This window comes from Ambystoma mexicanum, chromosome 6p (assembly GCF_040938575.1).
Source record: "Ambystoma mexicanum isolate Mex_15411 chromosome 6p, UKY_AmexF1_1, whole genome shotgun sequence".
NCBI classification, from domain to species: domain Eukaryota; kingdom Metazoa; phylum Chordata; class Amphibia; order Caudata; family Ambystomatidae; genus Ambystoma; species Ambystoma mexicanum.
The window spans coordinates 768,403,502-768,421,079 of NC_090935.1; the positions used below are offsets into that span (position 1 = coordinate 768,403,502).

Genomic DNA, 17,578 nt, shown 5'->3' on the forward strand with positions numbered 1-17,578 from the left:
TGCTGTGGATTATGAGTACATCCGCTGAAAAGAGAGAATGGTTTGATGACTTAAACTCCAATAATGCTAAAGGTGATGCAGACAGACTTCTTCATTGAACGAATGATACTGTGAGATGATTCCAAAGTTTAACAAAGGCCTTGTTTTCGAGGTAGACTCTATGCTAGAAGAGTCTTCTGCCCTACGGCAAATTTGTCAAATACTATTGTAAGATAGGTTAGCCTGCAAATACCTGTATAAAAGCCTGCAAACAATGTTCTTATTACAGGCTAGTTGTGGCATCACTACTGACCTGTAATGAGAAAACAACAACTTAACTGTTCAGTAATCATTTTTTACAGATGGGTTGTGATGTCACGATGATTGCTGCTCCAGCCAGCATGCAGCAGAATTGCAGCTGTCACTGCAGCACTTAATTAAAATTGCTGCTAGGTTTCCGATCCCTTCCTCGTAAAGTAGCTTTTAGTGACACTTTGCAGCCATTCATTGATAAGATCTGTTCATGGGTGTTTGTTGTTTTTGTGCACTGTTGCAATCAAATATGTGAGCGCAAGGCTCTATCTAGATGTTATTTAATTTAAAGCACAAAACGTTTTTAGATTTTTTTCTGCAACATATTTGAAGCTGCATAAATGTTTTTGATTCGTAGACTAGCTACAGCAAGAGGCCGCGTATCAAAGGAGATCACAGCGTAAGGAATACAATATCCCGACCGTTCCTCCTAAAAAGGATATTGCCAGTCTCCAAGGAGTTCCATGACCAAATAGAGGAATGAGGCTCATGGGGTAGGTACCGTATCCCACATATTGCGATAGGTGTGATATATTCCAGAGCAATGGCCGTGAGACCAGGTAATTTACAAGCTGACTTGCTATCATAGATGAATGCATGATGCTTAGGAAGCAGTCCCATAGAGATATGTTCTCTGACCGGTTTTTGCTGAGGGCCAGGATAGCTTAAAACCTCTCACTGATTGGAGCTTATCTGGTTCAGTGCTGCCCAAAAGCATATGCATCAGGATGGAAGAAAATGTTATTTTGACCTGGCTGTGGCAGGTCGACCTCACATGTGCAGGCTGGATTCCAGGCTAGCAGGGTGGCATGCCAAGGAATCCTTTATGCAAGGGGAGACGTCCCACTAGATTCCTGTAAAGCAAACCCTTCTCTTTTTGTGTCGAATCATGTCATTATTTTACCAAACACAATTTACATTTTGAAATACAGTGTAGGCACACAGGAGAAAGTTTGTTTCCAAACATTTTCGGTGAATTACAATGCATCTGATCAAGATAAAATACATTTCTTATCACTAACCACTAGGACCATGTACAGTGTTTCTTTTCTAATCGTCTTAACATCAGTGGTTCATGATTTTCAACAAGGACATAATCATTTCCTCTGTGTTATGTTAAAAACATTTCTAAATGGCAGCCTTCGCCAACTAGGGCATCATGGCGATGAGGGGGCAACAGTGCAAGGATAGCAAGAAACCCAAGACCTGAGGCTGGACTCGGGCAGAAAACAGAAAGGTCTTAAGGGCCCGCCGGAATGGCAGATGATCACAGATCCTGTGAATGGAGTTCCATAGTTGCACTGCAGCAACTGAAAAGGAACAACCTCCCACCTGCGAGTACTCAAAACATGGGATAGAGATGTGCAGGCCTGCGGCCGAGCAGAGAGGACGAGAAGGGCCATACTGACAGAATTTAGCTCAAAGCTATTTAGGCCCAGTTTTATGGAAGAACCGATGAACGATACATAGGACCTTAACCGTGATCCATTGAGACACAGGAAGCCAGTGAAGGGAGTTCAAGATGGGGAAAATAGAAGAGTGACAGGAAGCACCAGTGGCAAGCCTGGCCGTGGAATTTTGAAGGCTCGGAAGCCGATGTAAGAGATAGGCTGGTTGTGCAAGGTAGAGGGAATTACAATAATACAAAGAACCTGAAGTCAGGGAAGATGCAACCAAAGGGTAAAACTGTGAAAGTAGGTAAGGAAGTACTTTAAGCAGGATCCTCAGCTTGTAATGGACCGACTGACACACCGAGACTTCTACAGGAAGTCCCCTCCGTAACCTTCAGGACCGACAGGGGGTGGTCAAATGGAGTGTTGGCTATGTTGACCTAGTGAATTCTGGAACTAGGGGTAGTAAACAGGAGGTCCCCAGATGGCTGGATCTCAGTCCTTGCGCTAACAGAGGGGGCAGTCCAGGAGCCCTTACACCCCAACCACCTCCACAAACACCCATGACCACCACAGGAAAAAGGGGGCATCACAATCCCTCTGTTCTTTCTGCTTTTAAGTCTAGAGACAGATAACTGTCTGGTAAGCACGTGAAGCTGTCCAATGCACTTGCATGTAATGGGGGTACTATCTGGGTATCCTTTGTCATAGAATGGTGAAAGGGACAAGAATGTTTTCATATCTTTTAATTTACTCTTATCTCCCTGTGCCCGGCCTCTTATCTCTGTCTCTGGCCCCATTAAACAATAAGTGTAAATGATACTCTACATATTAAGAGATTGAATCTCTGTATAAAACAAAATATTTTGTATTGACCATTCTGTAGTGATTTAACAAACACAATATCACAAATATCTAACCATATTATATATTGTTTAATCCAACAAATCAAGAATAATAATAAAAATATAGCTCCTGATGAAGGGAAGATTATCCTGAACCGCGTTGAGCATTTTATATTTTATATTGAAATTATGGAATACATACATTGAAGTAATATATAGTGGTTTGTTGACAGAATTGGACACAATACAATTGTACTTAGATATGGTTCTCTTTTTTTAAAAAAATCGTTACACATTTTTTTAAATACTGATCTATTAAGTATAATTTGACTGAAATTCTACTTTTTGATGTTAAGGTTCAGGTAAGAGAATTTATCAAACATAAAAATCTTTTTTTTGAATTGTTGACTGATATCAGTCTAGTGGGTGTGCAGGGAATGGAAAATCCAATCTGTAAGTGTACCAATTTGTTTGATATGGGAGACATTACCTCCCCCACACCCTGAATCATTAGAGATGTATCTTTGAATAACTACTTAGAGGTCTCAATATATTAAAGAGAAGGAGTGCTTTAGGAGATGTTTTGGTTATTTATATTTCAGATGAAGCCAATCTGCTATCTGTTGCTTACGTATTAACTTGCCCGTTTGAACACGAGGGGCTTTTGTCAAATGATAAAAAGACATCAGAGCCCTTTCAAAACATTTTCTGCTTTCTGTATTTTCTAATTAAGCCTTCAACCCTGGTTAGTATTTTATCAATGTTAGCAAAAACGTGTGTTCTTTTTGCTTATATGAACATATTTGAAAGTAGATATGTTGTTGAATTCTTTGTGCTCTCTGCTGCTATATTTTAATACTACAGCACACAAGTTGCTAAGTGCTCATCAAAACACTGCACAGTGATTGCTTTGAAAAATAATACAGCAAACTGGATTTGGTTTACGGATGAACGTGTTGCTTAGGCAATCTTATATTGTGCATGCAGTATAGAAAGAAACAAAATGTATTTTCTAAATTCATCAGGATTTTACGTTTCTAGTAAACACATAGTGCATTCTGAAAGCTTCAGTAATGTGTATATTTCCAATTGTGCTTGAGAAGAGATTGCTGGCAAAGTCAACAGCTGGAATGCACATTTGTGAAATGCATCTCTGTAAATGCTAACATGGATGTTTCATATGTGACTACTGGTTAACATGGCCTGGATTGGGGTTTTAGAGCTGTTAATATTATAAGCATATAATTCAATGTATGAACAGTGAAACACTCCCCGCACACATGAACAGTAAAACACTGTAAGGACAAGAAACAAAATGTGAACTTTGAGAGCAGAGAGCAAAAAGCGAGTGAAAGATAAAAACAACAACTGCTATTTAGGCAATTTACAGAGGTTTTCCAGTAGCGAAGCAGGAAAACATGCAGCAGTGTCTCTCCTTGGGCTCTGTTGCAGGAATTTCTCTGTAGCAACTAGGCAGGCGTGTCTCTGTACAAACTATGCAGGAGTGCCTCTCTTCTTTGTTGTATTTGCACAGATAGTTTAGCAAACAGTACCGGGTTTTAAGAAGGTGGTGAGTCTCAGTCACAATGTGGCCACCATGCCAGGCTCTCGTCTGGATGATTCTGATGATTATCCTGCCCCCGACACTAATGCCAGTCAAAACAGCCAAGATATCTTGTTCTTAATGATGGTGCTGATTCGGGCAGCCAGTCTTAGACATTTCCAGGCACATTCAGCTCTGTAGAAAGGTGGACAGTAGGAGAAATCAATACTTCTGGCACCAATGAACCAAGAGGGCTGTGATTGTTCATCACCCACCATTGCTTCATTCATGCATGATGAAGGGCGGGTACCACTTCCACAGAGATGTCGTCTTCCCCATGCTGTGCACGGACCTGTGCATCTGGGTTTTCTCTGCAGCAGTTCAACCCCATGGTCTGCAATCAGTGACAAGCACTCCTCCAGTTGCGTTTAGCAGGGTGCTCACTGGTGGAACTTGTAATATCTTGCAGGTGCAACGGATGAGTAGCCCAGATGCCAGTAGCGTCTTCTTACTCGGATTACCAATTGGCGGTTTTTGCTAAACCGAGTTAGCGATGAGTAAAAATGAGTTGGTTATTTCTGTAACTCTGCAGTTGTGACATCAGCACTGCATATGGAAAGAAAGTGATTCGGATATTTTCCCGGTATGCAGGAAATTTAAGGAGTGCATTGTGCACTTCGTATTTCTCTGCGCCCGATACAAGCACCGGAGAGATATCTTTTTAAAGCACTTATTGGAAAAACATGGTATACAAAACTTATCAGATTCAATAGCTCTGTGCAACTCTTCTGAAAATGATTTTGTAATGTATGCAGTGTCAAAATTCATATTTGGGGCATGGATAAGCATGAAGAAAATAAATATGACGTTAAAATATTATATACAAGGGCTTATTACGTTGAACATAACCTTGTAGTCAACAGACTATCCTTGTCTATCAAAGTTGATGTGTGCTCCGACAGATTCCTGTCCCTCAATAAGAACGCATTGGTCACTTTGCAAATATTAGAACAGCAGTGCTCGTTGAGGGAAAAAAACAACTAAGATTTCATGATGACATACAGATTTTTCGATTATAAATGAATGTATTATTTAACATTTTAAAAATAATTTCTGCCTGTTTGTTTAGTGTTTGGTTAGTGACCGGTAAATGCAATGTGATTTTAAATACGATCTTCGCTGTGGTCTCCAGATAATCTTCTTACTAATATCGTTGAATACGTGCTATGAGATATATTGCTGTTAACAAAATATGCACAGGTCACTTTGTAGGCTTTGGAATAGTTAAAAAAAAAAACTAATCACATCAATGACAGTTAACCTAATGCTTAAAATGCTATTTAGAGCATGGCTTCTTGTGAGAAACACTAACCCTGATTTCATAACAATATATGGATTTGCTGACAAAAAATGAATATCAAACAGTTTCTGGTGTGCTTGATTATGTTTATTTAATGATTATGGTTTTATGTAACATGCTTTTTCATAATGTGTGCTTTTATCCCATTAACCTGTTCATAGTTATTCAACCTGCCTACCTAATTTTAACATATGCAAGTATGAACTGTGTAATGTTGCTGCTATATGAGATATTATAGTCGAACAAAGCAAGTTAAAAGATAAAAGTGGAAAGTAGCCCATGTGTTAGTAGTAGTGGTGTATTTAGGAGCTCTGCTGCCCTAGGCCCGAATAAGTGCATGTGTCCCCTACCTTTACTCCACCTCTGCCAGACTCTGCACTTTCACCAGATTCAGCACCTTCAACAAACTTTATCCATGTTGCCCAAACTACACCCCTTCACCCTCATTTTGTGCCCATAACATTATAAGGACGTTTTTAAGGTTGCAGGGATTAGAAAGTTAGGGCTTCCGCTCTATTCATTCAAGCCTGTCATCTTCTATGTTATGTTAGTTGAAATAGTGTTTTCAGATCTCTGTTGCCCAAGATTTGGAGGAGGCAGTGTGTTCTACAGTTGAGTGCACTAGAGGTAATTGCTACAGCTAATTGTCTACTTTGGTTTATGTCCGAAAACAATCTTTTAGATGAAATGTTAAGAACCTAAGCTGTCTGCCAACACAAGTGAGATAAGTTTGGAATGAGGGATTTTGGTTCCAATGCTAATATGTGGTTTCTCTCACAAATTGCTTGCGGCCATTCTATGAGAAACACCTAGCTTGGTCTGTAATATTAATGCAACATAACTAAATTTCAATATCCAGTCTTGTCCAATGGTAAAGCTTACATATGAAATATATGCAAGTGGTACAAGCACATCTAATAAAATGTTGAAAGAAATAACTTAGCCCCCTTTTAATGGTTACAGCTCTGGTGTTAGCAGGGGGCAAAATGGAAATAAGGCAAGTTACCAGTGGCAGCCAACATACTTCCAATCCTTTGAGCTGGAAAGCCATTTAAATATGGCAAACTCACAAGTGAAATGTATTCACTCTGCCTGGGCATAAGCACCTCAGTAAAGACAGTTGGAGAAGGTTCTTGGAACCTTTGGCTGTGAATTCTCACTGTGGAGTAATGGATAAGGGTGACCCTGAACATTCATGTGTGGGAAACAACAGCATTCCTCTTTGCTGCACAATGCAGGCCCCTTGTATAACAAATGAAGCGGTACATACTGTTTACATCATTGCTGTTTGTTCAATTGATCAAAATACCCAACACTCCAAGAGTAAAATGTAGCAACGGATCGGGCATTCCAGCACAATATTACCTTTGTGGGTGTGGTGTAGGCTATGGGTCTTGCCAGCTTGCGTTTAAGGTAATTTAAAATGTTTGTTAACTCTATAGCGTTGGTTGAACTGTACAATACCTATGAACATTATGAGATGTGTGGGTATAGATAGAGATGTCTATCTAATGTAAAGATTACTTACAAACATCAGTTTTGCATTGTGTGACATACTTTGCACTTGGTTGTCCTGGTGGTGCTGAGCGTGCAGCAGAATGTCATCAAAGACACATGACAAACCCGGAAGGGATGCCATTTGACTGCTTAGCACTGAGCAGCTTCTGTGGCTGAATGGATATGTTTGCGGGACACCTTTGGCACACAGGGTTTGTTCTCACCCTTCTATGGCTTTGGGTACCCTCTCACAGGTTTCTTGATGCACTTGCACATTCAGATTTACTCTTTACCATTTTTACTTCTCTCTGATCTATTTCATGCTTGCAACTTTTGGGCGGCCACAGACCTCTAAAATGTGGGCCACGGAGGAAAATGAGTGCCTGCTTCTGAACATCATTTTAGTGCCACCTGTAGAAACTCTGTGCTTTATTTAAGGATAGGCATGTGTTTAATATAGTAAAATTATGCATAATTTTTAATCCTTATTTTTCTGAAGGGCAAACCCTAATTTCTGCAACGGTTTACACAATGCATGTCATGTATTTGAATATAAAAGTGATTGCTTAACACAGTGTATGTGTGTATTGATTAGAAAGAACTGCAAAGATAATGTCATGTTGCACCAATAAAGCCAATGAGGTTTTGGCTGTTTTGCATATTAAAGTGCATTTTGGGAAGATAAGAATGACTAATATATCTGTCATATATGTGTGTGAGAGTTGTATGACTGAATCACTAAATACCTAAAGCAAGCTGGCTTTGGTAAACATTTATTTTTATTATAAAAGTCGCTCTCAAAATAAAGCTTTTGCAAATATTAAGCACTAGCTGACATACCTGGTGTTGGCCAGGCTTTCATTCCCTCATAGGTACAGGTAACTGTGCAAAGTTTGGTGCAGATTGGGAAAAAGTTGTGGAATTCTATAAGGAACAAAGCTTCACCAACCCACAAGCCGACACATTTGGACTTTTGCTGAAATCCAGGGAAAGGGGTGGTGTGTCCAAATGTCATGTAGCCAGTAATATGCAGAGGGTCCTAACAAGTAACTGTGCAAAATTTGGTGAAGACCGGTAAAACAGTGTGGAATTGTACAGGGAACATATGCGAAGCCACACATTCACAAACCCACACTCAAATGTGCACTTTTGCTGAAATCCAGGGAAAGGGGTGGGGTGTCCAAATGTCATGTAGCCAGTAATGTCCGGAGGGTCCTGCAGTGTTGTTAGTTAGCCAGACTAGAGAGAAACAAAATTGGCTTTATATTTACAAAATGACAACTAGTAAATTGAAAATAAACTGCAATGAAATGGCGCTCTTCTGGCAATGTCTCGCCTTGTTTTAAATACAGACTACCCTTGCCTATCAGAGTTGATATGTTCTCCGACAGATACTGTCCCTCAAGAAGAACACAATGGTTACTCTGCAAATATTAGAGCAAATATTATAACCCTCAGAGGATAAAAACCAAGATGGAAGACCTAGACTGGATTAAGGCCCTAGACCAGGTGTCTTCCAACAGATTATTGACCTATCTTCCCGTAATAGTGCGCAAAAGAAAAGAGGTAGCAGCATACATAAAGAAATTTCCCAACAAAACCTTGAGAGGGACATTTCTCAGAGCACGGCTCAACCTTCTGCCCACCATGGAAATCCTGAAAATTAGATCACAATCCGCTACGAGTGATTGTAGACTTTGCCAGGAAACCAACCAGCCGGAAACCATAGGACATCTACTGATGAAATGTCCTGCCACACAAAACCTCAGAAAGGTGTACCTCTCACCACTATTCTTGGATTGTGGCTTCAGCGAAGAAGACCTTTGGTGGACACGTCTTCTTTCTGGCGATAACAATAGATGGACCATCGACCGCAGCCAAAATCTTGAAACTGACAATGGACAAAATCTCAAATCTGTAAAGCAAAGACCGCATTAGATTTCGGAGATTCTACACCAACTTTTCATCTCGACACTCTTCTATAAAAGTTTTATTGCTCTTGTAAAAGCCTAAATTAGGCTATAAACAAGTAATAATTTTTTTTAAAAAAAATTAGAGCAACAGTGCTCGTTGAGGGAAAAAGAACAACTATGATTTTATGATGACATACGGATTTGTCAATTATTAATTAACATATTTTATATTTTAAAAATAATTTCTGCCTGTTTGTTTGGTGACCGGTCTAGTAGCGTCTTCTTACTCGGATTACCAATTGCTGGTTTTTGCAGAATCGAGTTGGCGATGATTAAAAAGGAGCTGGTTATTTCCGTAACTCTGCAGCTGTGACTTCTTACTCAGATTACAAATTGTTGTTTTTTGCTCAACCGAGTTGGAGATGAGAGATGAGAATGTTCTCACTGTAACCTGTAGGTGTGGTCACAGCAGGAAGTGCCTTGTAGTTGTGTTCACCAATGAAGATTTTCTGTTACTTTCCACTCCTGAAGAGAAGATGATGAGAACCAGGAATACTACAGCTGCAAATATGTAAAAACTAAAGGTGAAATGCCAGTGCCCAGTCTTGACAGGGAGTCTAGAATGCCTGATCATGTATTGAAGACAGACTTTGTGGCCCAATCTGTGGCTGTTCTTAGAACTGAAGGGACTCCAGACAAGTTAAAGCTTTTAAGGATTGTGATCACTCTATCTGACCAGGATCGAGTGCCTTTCAGAATGGAATTAATCAGATACATTGCTTTCTCAGCTGCTTCTTGAAATCCTTCAGCAGTGCTGGCAATTGTTATTTTAAATTTCTTGAGGTGTGCCAACCTTAGCGAAAGTAGTGGAAACTGAAGATGCATGACTTTGGCTTCAGGCAATTGCACAGGCCGATGGTGTAAGCATTGTTTACTCACTGCACTCAAAAGTGTGTATGTGGTGTCAGATAGGACCTGCTTTCTTGCTTGTGTAGACACATTTAGTTAATTGACTTGAATGGGAAAAGTCAGTGGTTTCTAATCTGCAATACCCCTTGAAAGTGTGTCGAGCAAGGCAGTCACTTTTAACAGATTTACAGAGGCCTGGTGAGCAATCCTTATTATGGATAGATCATGGTTTATTGTGCCAATCCTATCCACAATTACATCTGGAAGTAAGTAAATGCCTTGTTGTAGAGTATTGAAGTGGTCATCTAGAACCCTTTCTCTATGGTATGATCTTCTAGATGCTGTATCGCTGAGACAGCACCCTGCCAGGACTGCAGAGATTGTGTCTGTTCCATGGAGCGCTTATGTCTAGGCTCCCCTTTTTGTCTAGCTATTTGTGTGATGGCAGTCCAACTGCTGGATGAACTCCGTATGACTGAGCGTAACTTTGCATGTTTAACCATCAGCTGGCAACGCTTCCCAGTTAAGATTGAAGATGTTTCTGAAGTGTTGTGTGAAGACTATGCTTTGTAAGGACCTACAATGGATCCAAAGGGTCCTTTATTGCATAACTGGATTGTATACCCCATGGTGCTAACATACCTGGAGCATATGTGATGTGACTTCTACCACTAAGCATGCATTACTTCAATTTCTTCCAGGAAATTGCCCATTTTGGCTTCCCAATCTCAGTAAAAGTATATGTTGTTCTTGCTACAGGTTGTCTATAAACTACATGAGATGGGGAAACCTACATGCTAGGCCTAAAGTGTTATCTTCATGCACTTGTCAAGAATACATCCCCCATGTTGTGGTCAAAGAGGCTGGTTCTCGACAGGAATTGTTTGTCATGTTAGCACAAAACACTCTATTCTATAGAATTTGTATATTGTGCTAACACGCCCTAAGGCCTCATAGCGGTCACATGACATATAACACAAAACAGCGAGGAAGAAGAAAGATCAAGACTAATCTCGGGTTATTTATCGATTCCTTTGTCAAAAAGGAACGTTTTCAGGCTCTCAGAGTGAATTGTGCTGTTGACGGAACAAGCCTAAGGGAGTACTGTAAGACGTTCCATGTAACGGTTGCCCATGAAATGAAACTGGATCCTCCAATCATTTTCAGTGTATTTTTTTTTTTTACTTTTTTTATTTTTAAAGAACACATCACTCTTAACCAACATGTAGGACATTTCCATATGTACACTTCTGGTCTTTACATTTGCATGTTACGCTCCACAGTCCTCCCCCCTCCCAATCATTTTCAATGTAAAGCATGGTTGGACCAATAGGAATTCCTTATTAGAGCGTGGGGTTCACCTAATAGGCTCACTCTTAATTCGTGAAGATAAGTAAATAGGGGCATCACCAGCCAAGCATTTATCCAGACTGGATGTCTTAAAATGTATTCTCTGCTGTACTGGAAGCCAATGGAGCTTCCGATGAGCCTGAGAAATATGAGCTCTTCAGTCCATACCCAGGGACGTCATTTCACCAAAATGCCAGGAGTAGCGGAAGTGACATCACATGACTTTTGACCTCTGTTGACATCACAGGAAGTGATGCCATTTGACCTCCCACCTCGAAGTGACATCACGGGAAGTGATGGAACCCAACCTTTCACCCCTTGACAAAACAGGAAGGGACATCACATATTGTTCCTCAGTACACTACAAAAAATATGGTTGCATATCACTATAATGTTATATACATTTCATACAAGAATGGATCACCATATGTATCATTAATATCAGTGTGTATAGGTCCATATTACCAAATTACTGTGAATGCAAGCAGACGTCCAAGGGCAAATGATAATGATATGTTATTATAAAGCACGTACACTTAAGTGCTTTATATAGATCAAATATACATACAATATCCCCCAACCTGTATTGGTACTCCTTTTTCGACCTCAGAAGGGTGAAAGGCTGAGTTGAGGTGTTTAAGGACAGGCTAAATCAGGGACTCACCACCTGAAGTGTGCCTGGAAATAAACCTTTATGAGTCTAGCAATTATTGGATAGAATTCTGGAAAGACAAATTATGTGTTATTCCTATTCTTTCTTATTTAGCATCACTGCTTAAAGTGATACACCTGTGCAACCCCGTTTTATTTAAGAGGCCTGAACAAGAAAGTCAGCCACTCCAAAAATAAAGAGCCACATGACACTGGCCACAGCCCAGGAGCTTACATTAAAAAAAAAAAGTTAAAAAAAAGTTTACAAAAATATTTTTTCTAAGGGTAGCAAGGGTGATCACAGGGGTAGCAAGGCAGACCCCTGGCGACCCCCACATGACAACCCAGTCCATACCACAGACGGCACGGACTACCCCATTCCGAATAACGGAGCTTTTAATGTTGCTCTGCGTAGTCCCCACCAACAGGCTGTTGCAGTAATCTAACTTTGGGTTTATCGTTGCTTTATCTGCAATGAGAGCTCTATTTTTTTCTGAAAGGTAAGGACGAATTTGCTAGAGTAAATGAGTCACATACTCACAAGAGGAGCTTAGGTAGGAGATATGCTTCTTAAAAGTTGATCGGGGATCAAAAAAGACCCCCCAAGGTTTTTACATAATCTGAGACCAAGATCATATTGCCTTCAATCATGAAGGCACTATGTTGGGGGTCTAGTTTTTTCAACTTGGCACCCGTACCAAGGATCAGGATCTCAGTCATTTTATCATTTAGGGCCAGTGAATTCTGAGGCATCCATATCTTTATGGCGCTAAACACCTAATTTACCCTTGCCAAATCCTTTGCATACGACCCTGATAACTCCAGGATGATCTGTGTGCATAGTTTGCGAACTGCACGCCCAGATCATCCAAAAGATTACATAGAGGTCTTGAAAAGATATTAAATAGCAATGGTGATAGGCAAGAGCCCTGCGGAACACCCAAATTAAGGGGAAATTGCTGTGATTGGTAATCATCCTTAGCCAATCTTGCCATCCTTTGCCCAAGAAAGGATTTAAACCATTTGGCCGCGAAGTTAGAACATTTACCAATACCAACTAATCTGTCTGCCATCATCTCATGGTTCACCAAATCAAAGGCGGAGGACGGATCGAGAAGCAGGAGCAATGTTAAGCCACCCTTGTCTAATGGTATTGGTTAAGTTGGACTTCAAATCAAGTAACGCAGTCTCTGCTCCATGCTTTATTCGAAAACCTGATTTTCCCACCGTGAGAACTCCCTGCTCAACAAATCCCTGGTACTGATGACAGGCCACTTTATCAATAATCTTCAGCAAATAAGTCATGTTCGTAATAGGTCTATAACTAACTGGGTCACTGGGATCAAGGTTGTCCTGTTTTAATAAAGGGGATATCCATTGCCTCCTTTAAACATTCTGGGACAAGGCCTTCCAAAAAAGAACGGTTCATGAAGCCAGTAACCCAGGGAACAAAAGATGGTCAGAACTCTTTAAGGAAGGAGGCAGGAAAGACAGCTCCTTTACAGGTGGCAGGCTTCATTATATGCACAATCTTAAAAACCTCTCTATCTGAGACTTGATTAAAAACAAATGTATCACCATCAGAAAATGACCTTTACACAGGGATAAAAAAAATCCCTGTTTATAAGTTTGGTAATGTGTTTATACAATCTGTAATGCAAATTCGGTGCTGATTTATTTTCTGTGCAAAGCCATCCTGGACATTTTGGCACCAGTTATCAATGACCACTTGGGGATCTTTTTTCGTACCTTTTAACTCATGTAAAATAGAGAATAACTCTCTCAAGTTTGATTTGGCTGTATTAATTCGTTCATCTAATTTGATCACTTTAGCTTTAAAGATTCTATCACATACCAGAGGGTTTGCAGACCAATGTAAGGTGTCCTAAGCTTATGGACATGGAGGAGCATTCAGAACCAATGATGCAAGAAGGAAATGCATCTTCACCCGTGCTTGCTTTTCAACTAGTGGCCATCTTGGCTGAATAAAGAGGACAGTCCTGAGTTAATGTATTTGGAAGAGAAGTCTATAGCATGCAGTTCCAGCCAAGAAGCTGGATTGTTCAGGCCAGTTGCAATCAAGAATAACCCAGCAAGATTAAAATACTTTGCAATTGACTAAACACTTCCTTTTTTCTGAAACGAGGTATGTGGGGCGTAGGTCTCGCAGGGAGCAAAGGGAGCAGTTGCGGGTGACATTGAGGCAATGCCAAGTACATTGTAAAATAAAGCAACGCCTATTCATACCGTAAAAAATGCCTGTTGAGAGTTGATCATTCCAGTGAAGCCGACAATATTATGTAGCAACCCCCCCTCTCGATTTCCTGTCCCACTTAAACACTAATGTCCCTTGGAACCATGAGGGAGGAGAGCACCCCTTTGCCGATGCCTACTGATGCCCAATTCTAAGTTCTCTTTGTGTGTTGTGTCTGCTGCATACCATAAACTAGTACAGCAATGAGCAACTGGTTTACATGTGGTGTTATGTTTACAAATGGCTTCCAATCGGAGCCGCCCCAGACCATAGACATCTTGGAGTGGTAGCATGGGACACAAGCACAGGGCCAGCTCTTCTCTTCCCCGATCATTTAGCCTGTTGGGGTTCTATCGCAGAGCCCCATCCTCATATCTCCCCAAAAAGAGCTGCGTGGTTTACAGGTTAATGTAAAGAATTAAACATTATGGGAACACTTTGCACGGTGAGTGGGGAGGGGGCAACAGTATAAAAACAAATGTGTAAGTGTCCCGGCCCTGAACCCTTTAGCGTTTCTTGCTTTAAATGGCGCCCCTTGTGATAACTGGCCCCGTGTGTTTAGTTTATTCTGCGTGGAAATCCTCCGCCTTCCTAAACTTTCGCTGATCCGCATTGCCTAATTATGATGTATGTGCCAGAGTGGCAAAAGTGCTAGGATAGACATTAGCCGCTTAGTGGTTCTATTTGGTAGCCCCTTGGGCATCGAGTTAAAAGCTCCGCTAGGTTGGAGTTGCTGGAGGAAACGCATGATGGCTTGCAATAGCTCACAGGCTGAATGAGACAGAGGAGCCGTCCCTTCTTGCTGACATCCCGACAACAATGCCCGTCCTTTCCCAGTCAGCTCTTAACAGCAGCCCTTATTGTACCCAGGTGCTGTTGGCGCTATCTTGAGCTTCTGTTAAAAGCTAATGAAGGGAATCATTGGCCGCCCTGCACACAGTAGCTCTCACAGGAGGAGGATGTAAGTCAATTAGGACGGCCTACTCCGTGAGAAGCATTTTCTTAAACTAAAACACTTCCTTGTTTAGAAACTGCTCTGCAAATACGTCCAATATTTCCCTGTCCGGCTAAAGGTGACCTTTCGGAAGGTTCCCGCCTGGCATCTTTTCAGGCAGAGCCCTAAGATGGAGTGTGGTGCGCGCGCCACACAAAAGCTCATTGTCCTCAGCGCGCGGAATGGATGGAAATGCCTCCATTTTATGTATAAGCGGTGGAAATAAATCATCCTAATATGGAGTGCACGCCACCCTGTGATGTATGGGGAATCCTTGTGGCTACATGTTTATGGTATGAAGGCGGCTATGGCGTGGCGGGCGGAGAAAAATGCAGCTGGCGAGCAGGTCTAAATCTTTCCACAGTTGCCATTTTTAACTAACCTGTCTCTTTCAATCACACAGTAGCTTCGCAGCGATAAATACCGGCTCGCGCGGACAGTATAACTCATCCAGCCACAAGAGTCACAACATTGGGGCTACGAACAAATGACTGTTAGCTTACCTTGCAGGCTTGTCTCTGCTGCTTGTCTCTTAACTTGCTATCTTCAACTGTTTTTGTATATTATATGCTTCTTTGTAAATATTATGTAACCATTATATGCTTCTTTGTACACATTATGTAACCACGTTTAAGCTGTCTTGACCTCTACTGCGCCCGGCTACCTAATGGGTTTGGTGCGCATTATCAAATAAACAAACAAACAAACAAACAAACAGTTTGCTCGAAACAGCGGAGACAGTTCAACACAAGGTTTACCTACCCCAGACAAGGACGATGTACCTCAGCGGGATGAAGTACAGGACTGCGGTGAAGACGCACAGGGCCACGATGGCAAGCCAGCTCAGGAAGGGCACCGTCCAGTTGAACGTGCTGAAGGAACAATGGGAAAGTCAGTCAGCAACTTATGACTTAATGAATCTGATCAATGAAGACCGCAGATAAAGCTAGGATTGTAAATTCATACACTGGCCCAAATTAGCGCTCACGGATTCCCATATCAGTGCTAAAGTTCAAATAGTTGGGCCTCCTCGTGCTAAAACCTTTGTGCAACTTTTACCTAGAAGCTTGTCTTCGTTTTAAAACAAAACTAAGGTGTCATAGCAAAAAAAACATCTTTACAAAAATTACAGCACTTTGGAAACCATGAATACTTGTTCAATTTTTTTATATACCAGGAGCAGAGGAAATAAGCTTTGCAGTTTTGCGAGTGTATTTTTGACACACCCCGACAATCTGGAACTCAATCCGGAAGAAGCTCGAAACGCCCCAGAAAACCTACAGTTCCGCGAAACACTAAAAATGTGGCTTTTTCAACAATACCTGCAGGGCAAACAAAAATCCCTCTTTCCCTCCACCAACAGTACTGAGCTACTGTATAAAATGCCAGGCCCAGCTCTGGCACCCTCCTCTTGTAAAGCGCTCCGCTGCTCTTGAGATAGGAACACAATTTAGAATTAGCACCAGGACAAACATTGCCCTAGTGCAAACACACGATTCTTTCAATGCATTGTTGCACCTGGGGAAAATGTGCCTTAGTGCTCAGACATCCCATGCTTGGGACTGTGAGCAGAGTCCCATTCCGGAGCCTCTGGGACATGCCTCATTCCTGAGTCCTAGAGTTTTGTGACATTTCTCCCAGTCCTAAATCCATCAATAGTGCCAGATCTATGCCACTGTTTATTGTCAAGACCCAAAGTGGAAAGTCCACGTTGTTCTGCCTTCTTCTGAACAACGGTGTCCTTGATATTCTGTATTGGCACGCTCCATTTCTTTTTGCATTGGGGGGAAGACTAGTAATAAAGTAAACATTGCTATGGTGCACACATGTATTGAATGTTTGCCCTAGTGCTAATTGCACTTGCACCTGTGCAAGGGTTCTGCAATAAGGCCCATGTTTTTTGCAGCAGGGCAATGTTTGTCCTAGTGCTAAAACAATGCCAAATTGCACCTGCACCAGTGCACATTTCTGCAATCTTTGCTGCTGACATTGTTTGCTGTTTAGTATGATATTCATAGCTATTTCTTGTTCTCACATTGCCGCAGAAGCATTGCACCCTGAAAAGGGTCCTGACGAAGGAGAGCTTCTGCAGGCTGCATGCAGAGATGCTTCAGCAACAATGTGAGGAATGCATAGGGGCTAATGGCTGCAACCGAGTCCCCCTAACCTGGGGGTCACTTAGTTACTTGCCCATGGGAAAATCTGCATTGCCAGGAAGGGGAGTAATAGCTAGCACTAGCATGCCTTTATATTAAATTTCCTGCTTGGGTACAATTGTTTTATACCTCTGGGAAGCAGGTCTCGCTGCATGCACCTCCAATACTGCCCCGGTGCGCTATTTTCCCCACGCACCCAGTCTTTCCTTAGATGGGAAGTGATGCCTGGCGTTTGAGGAGACCCAGAGATCCCCCAACAGTAGCCCTTTGAGAGCCATGAGGGCGCATACACAGGCCCCACACAAGTGATCTTCTTATGCCACAAAGGGTATATGCATGCCATAATTTGGCAGGGTGGCAGTAAACACTGTGCCCTATGCCACAAGCCCTCAGCCAAAATAAGTTCCTTTGTCCCAGCACGATG

General features: G+C 41.6%; 1 protein-coding gene across 3 annotated transcripts in view; it reads right to left on the reverse strand.

Moving 5' to 3' along the window:
- MCTP1 (multiple C2 and transmembrane domain containing 1) overlaps window positions 1-17,578 on the reverse strand; it is a 3,303,831-nt gene that overhangs the window by 38,104 nt on the left and 3,248,149 nt on the right. For all 3 annotated transcript variants that reach the window (XM_069627643.1, XM_069627644.1, XM_069627642.1), the window contains one exon: window positions 15,761-15,870. In XM_069627643.1, the coding sequence (XP_069483744.1) occupies window positions 15,761-15,870 (110 nt within the window). The remainder of the gene's footprint in view (window positions 1-15,760; window positions 15,871-17,578) is intronic.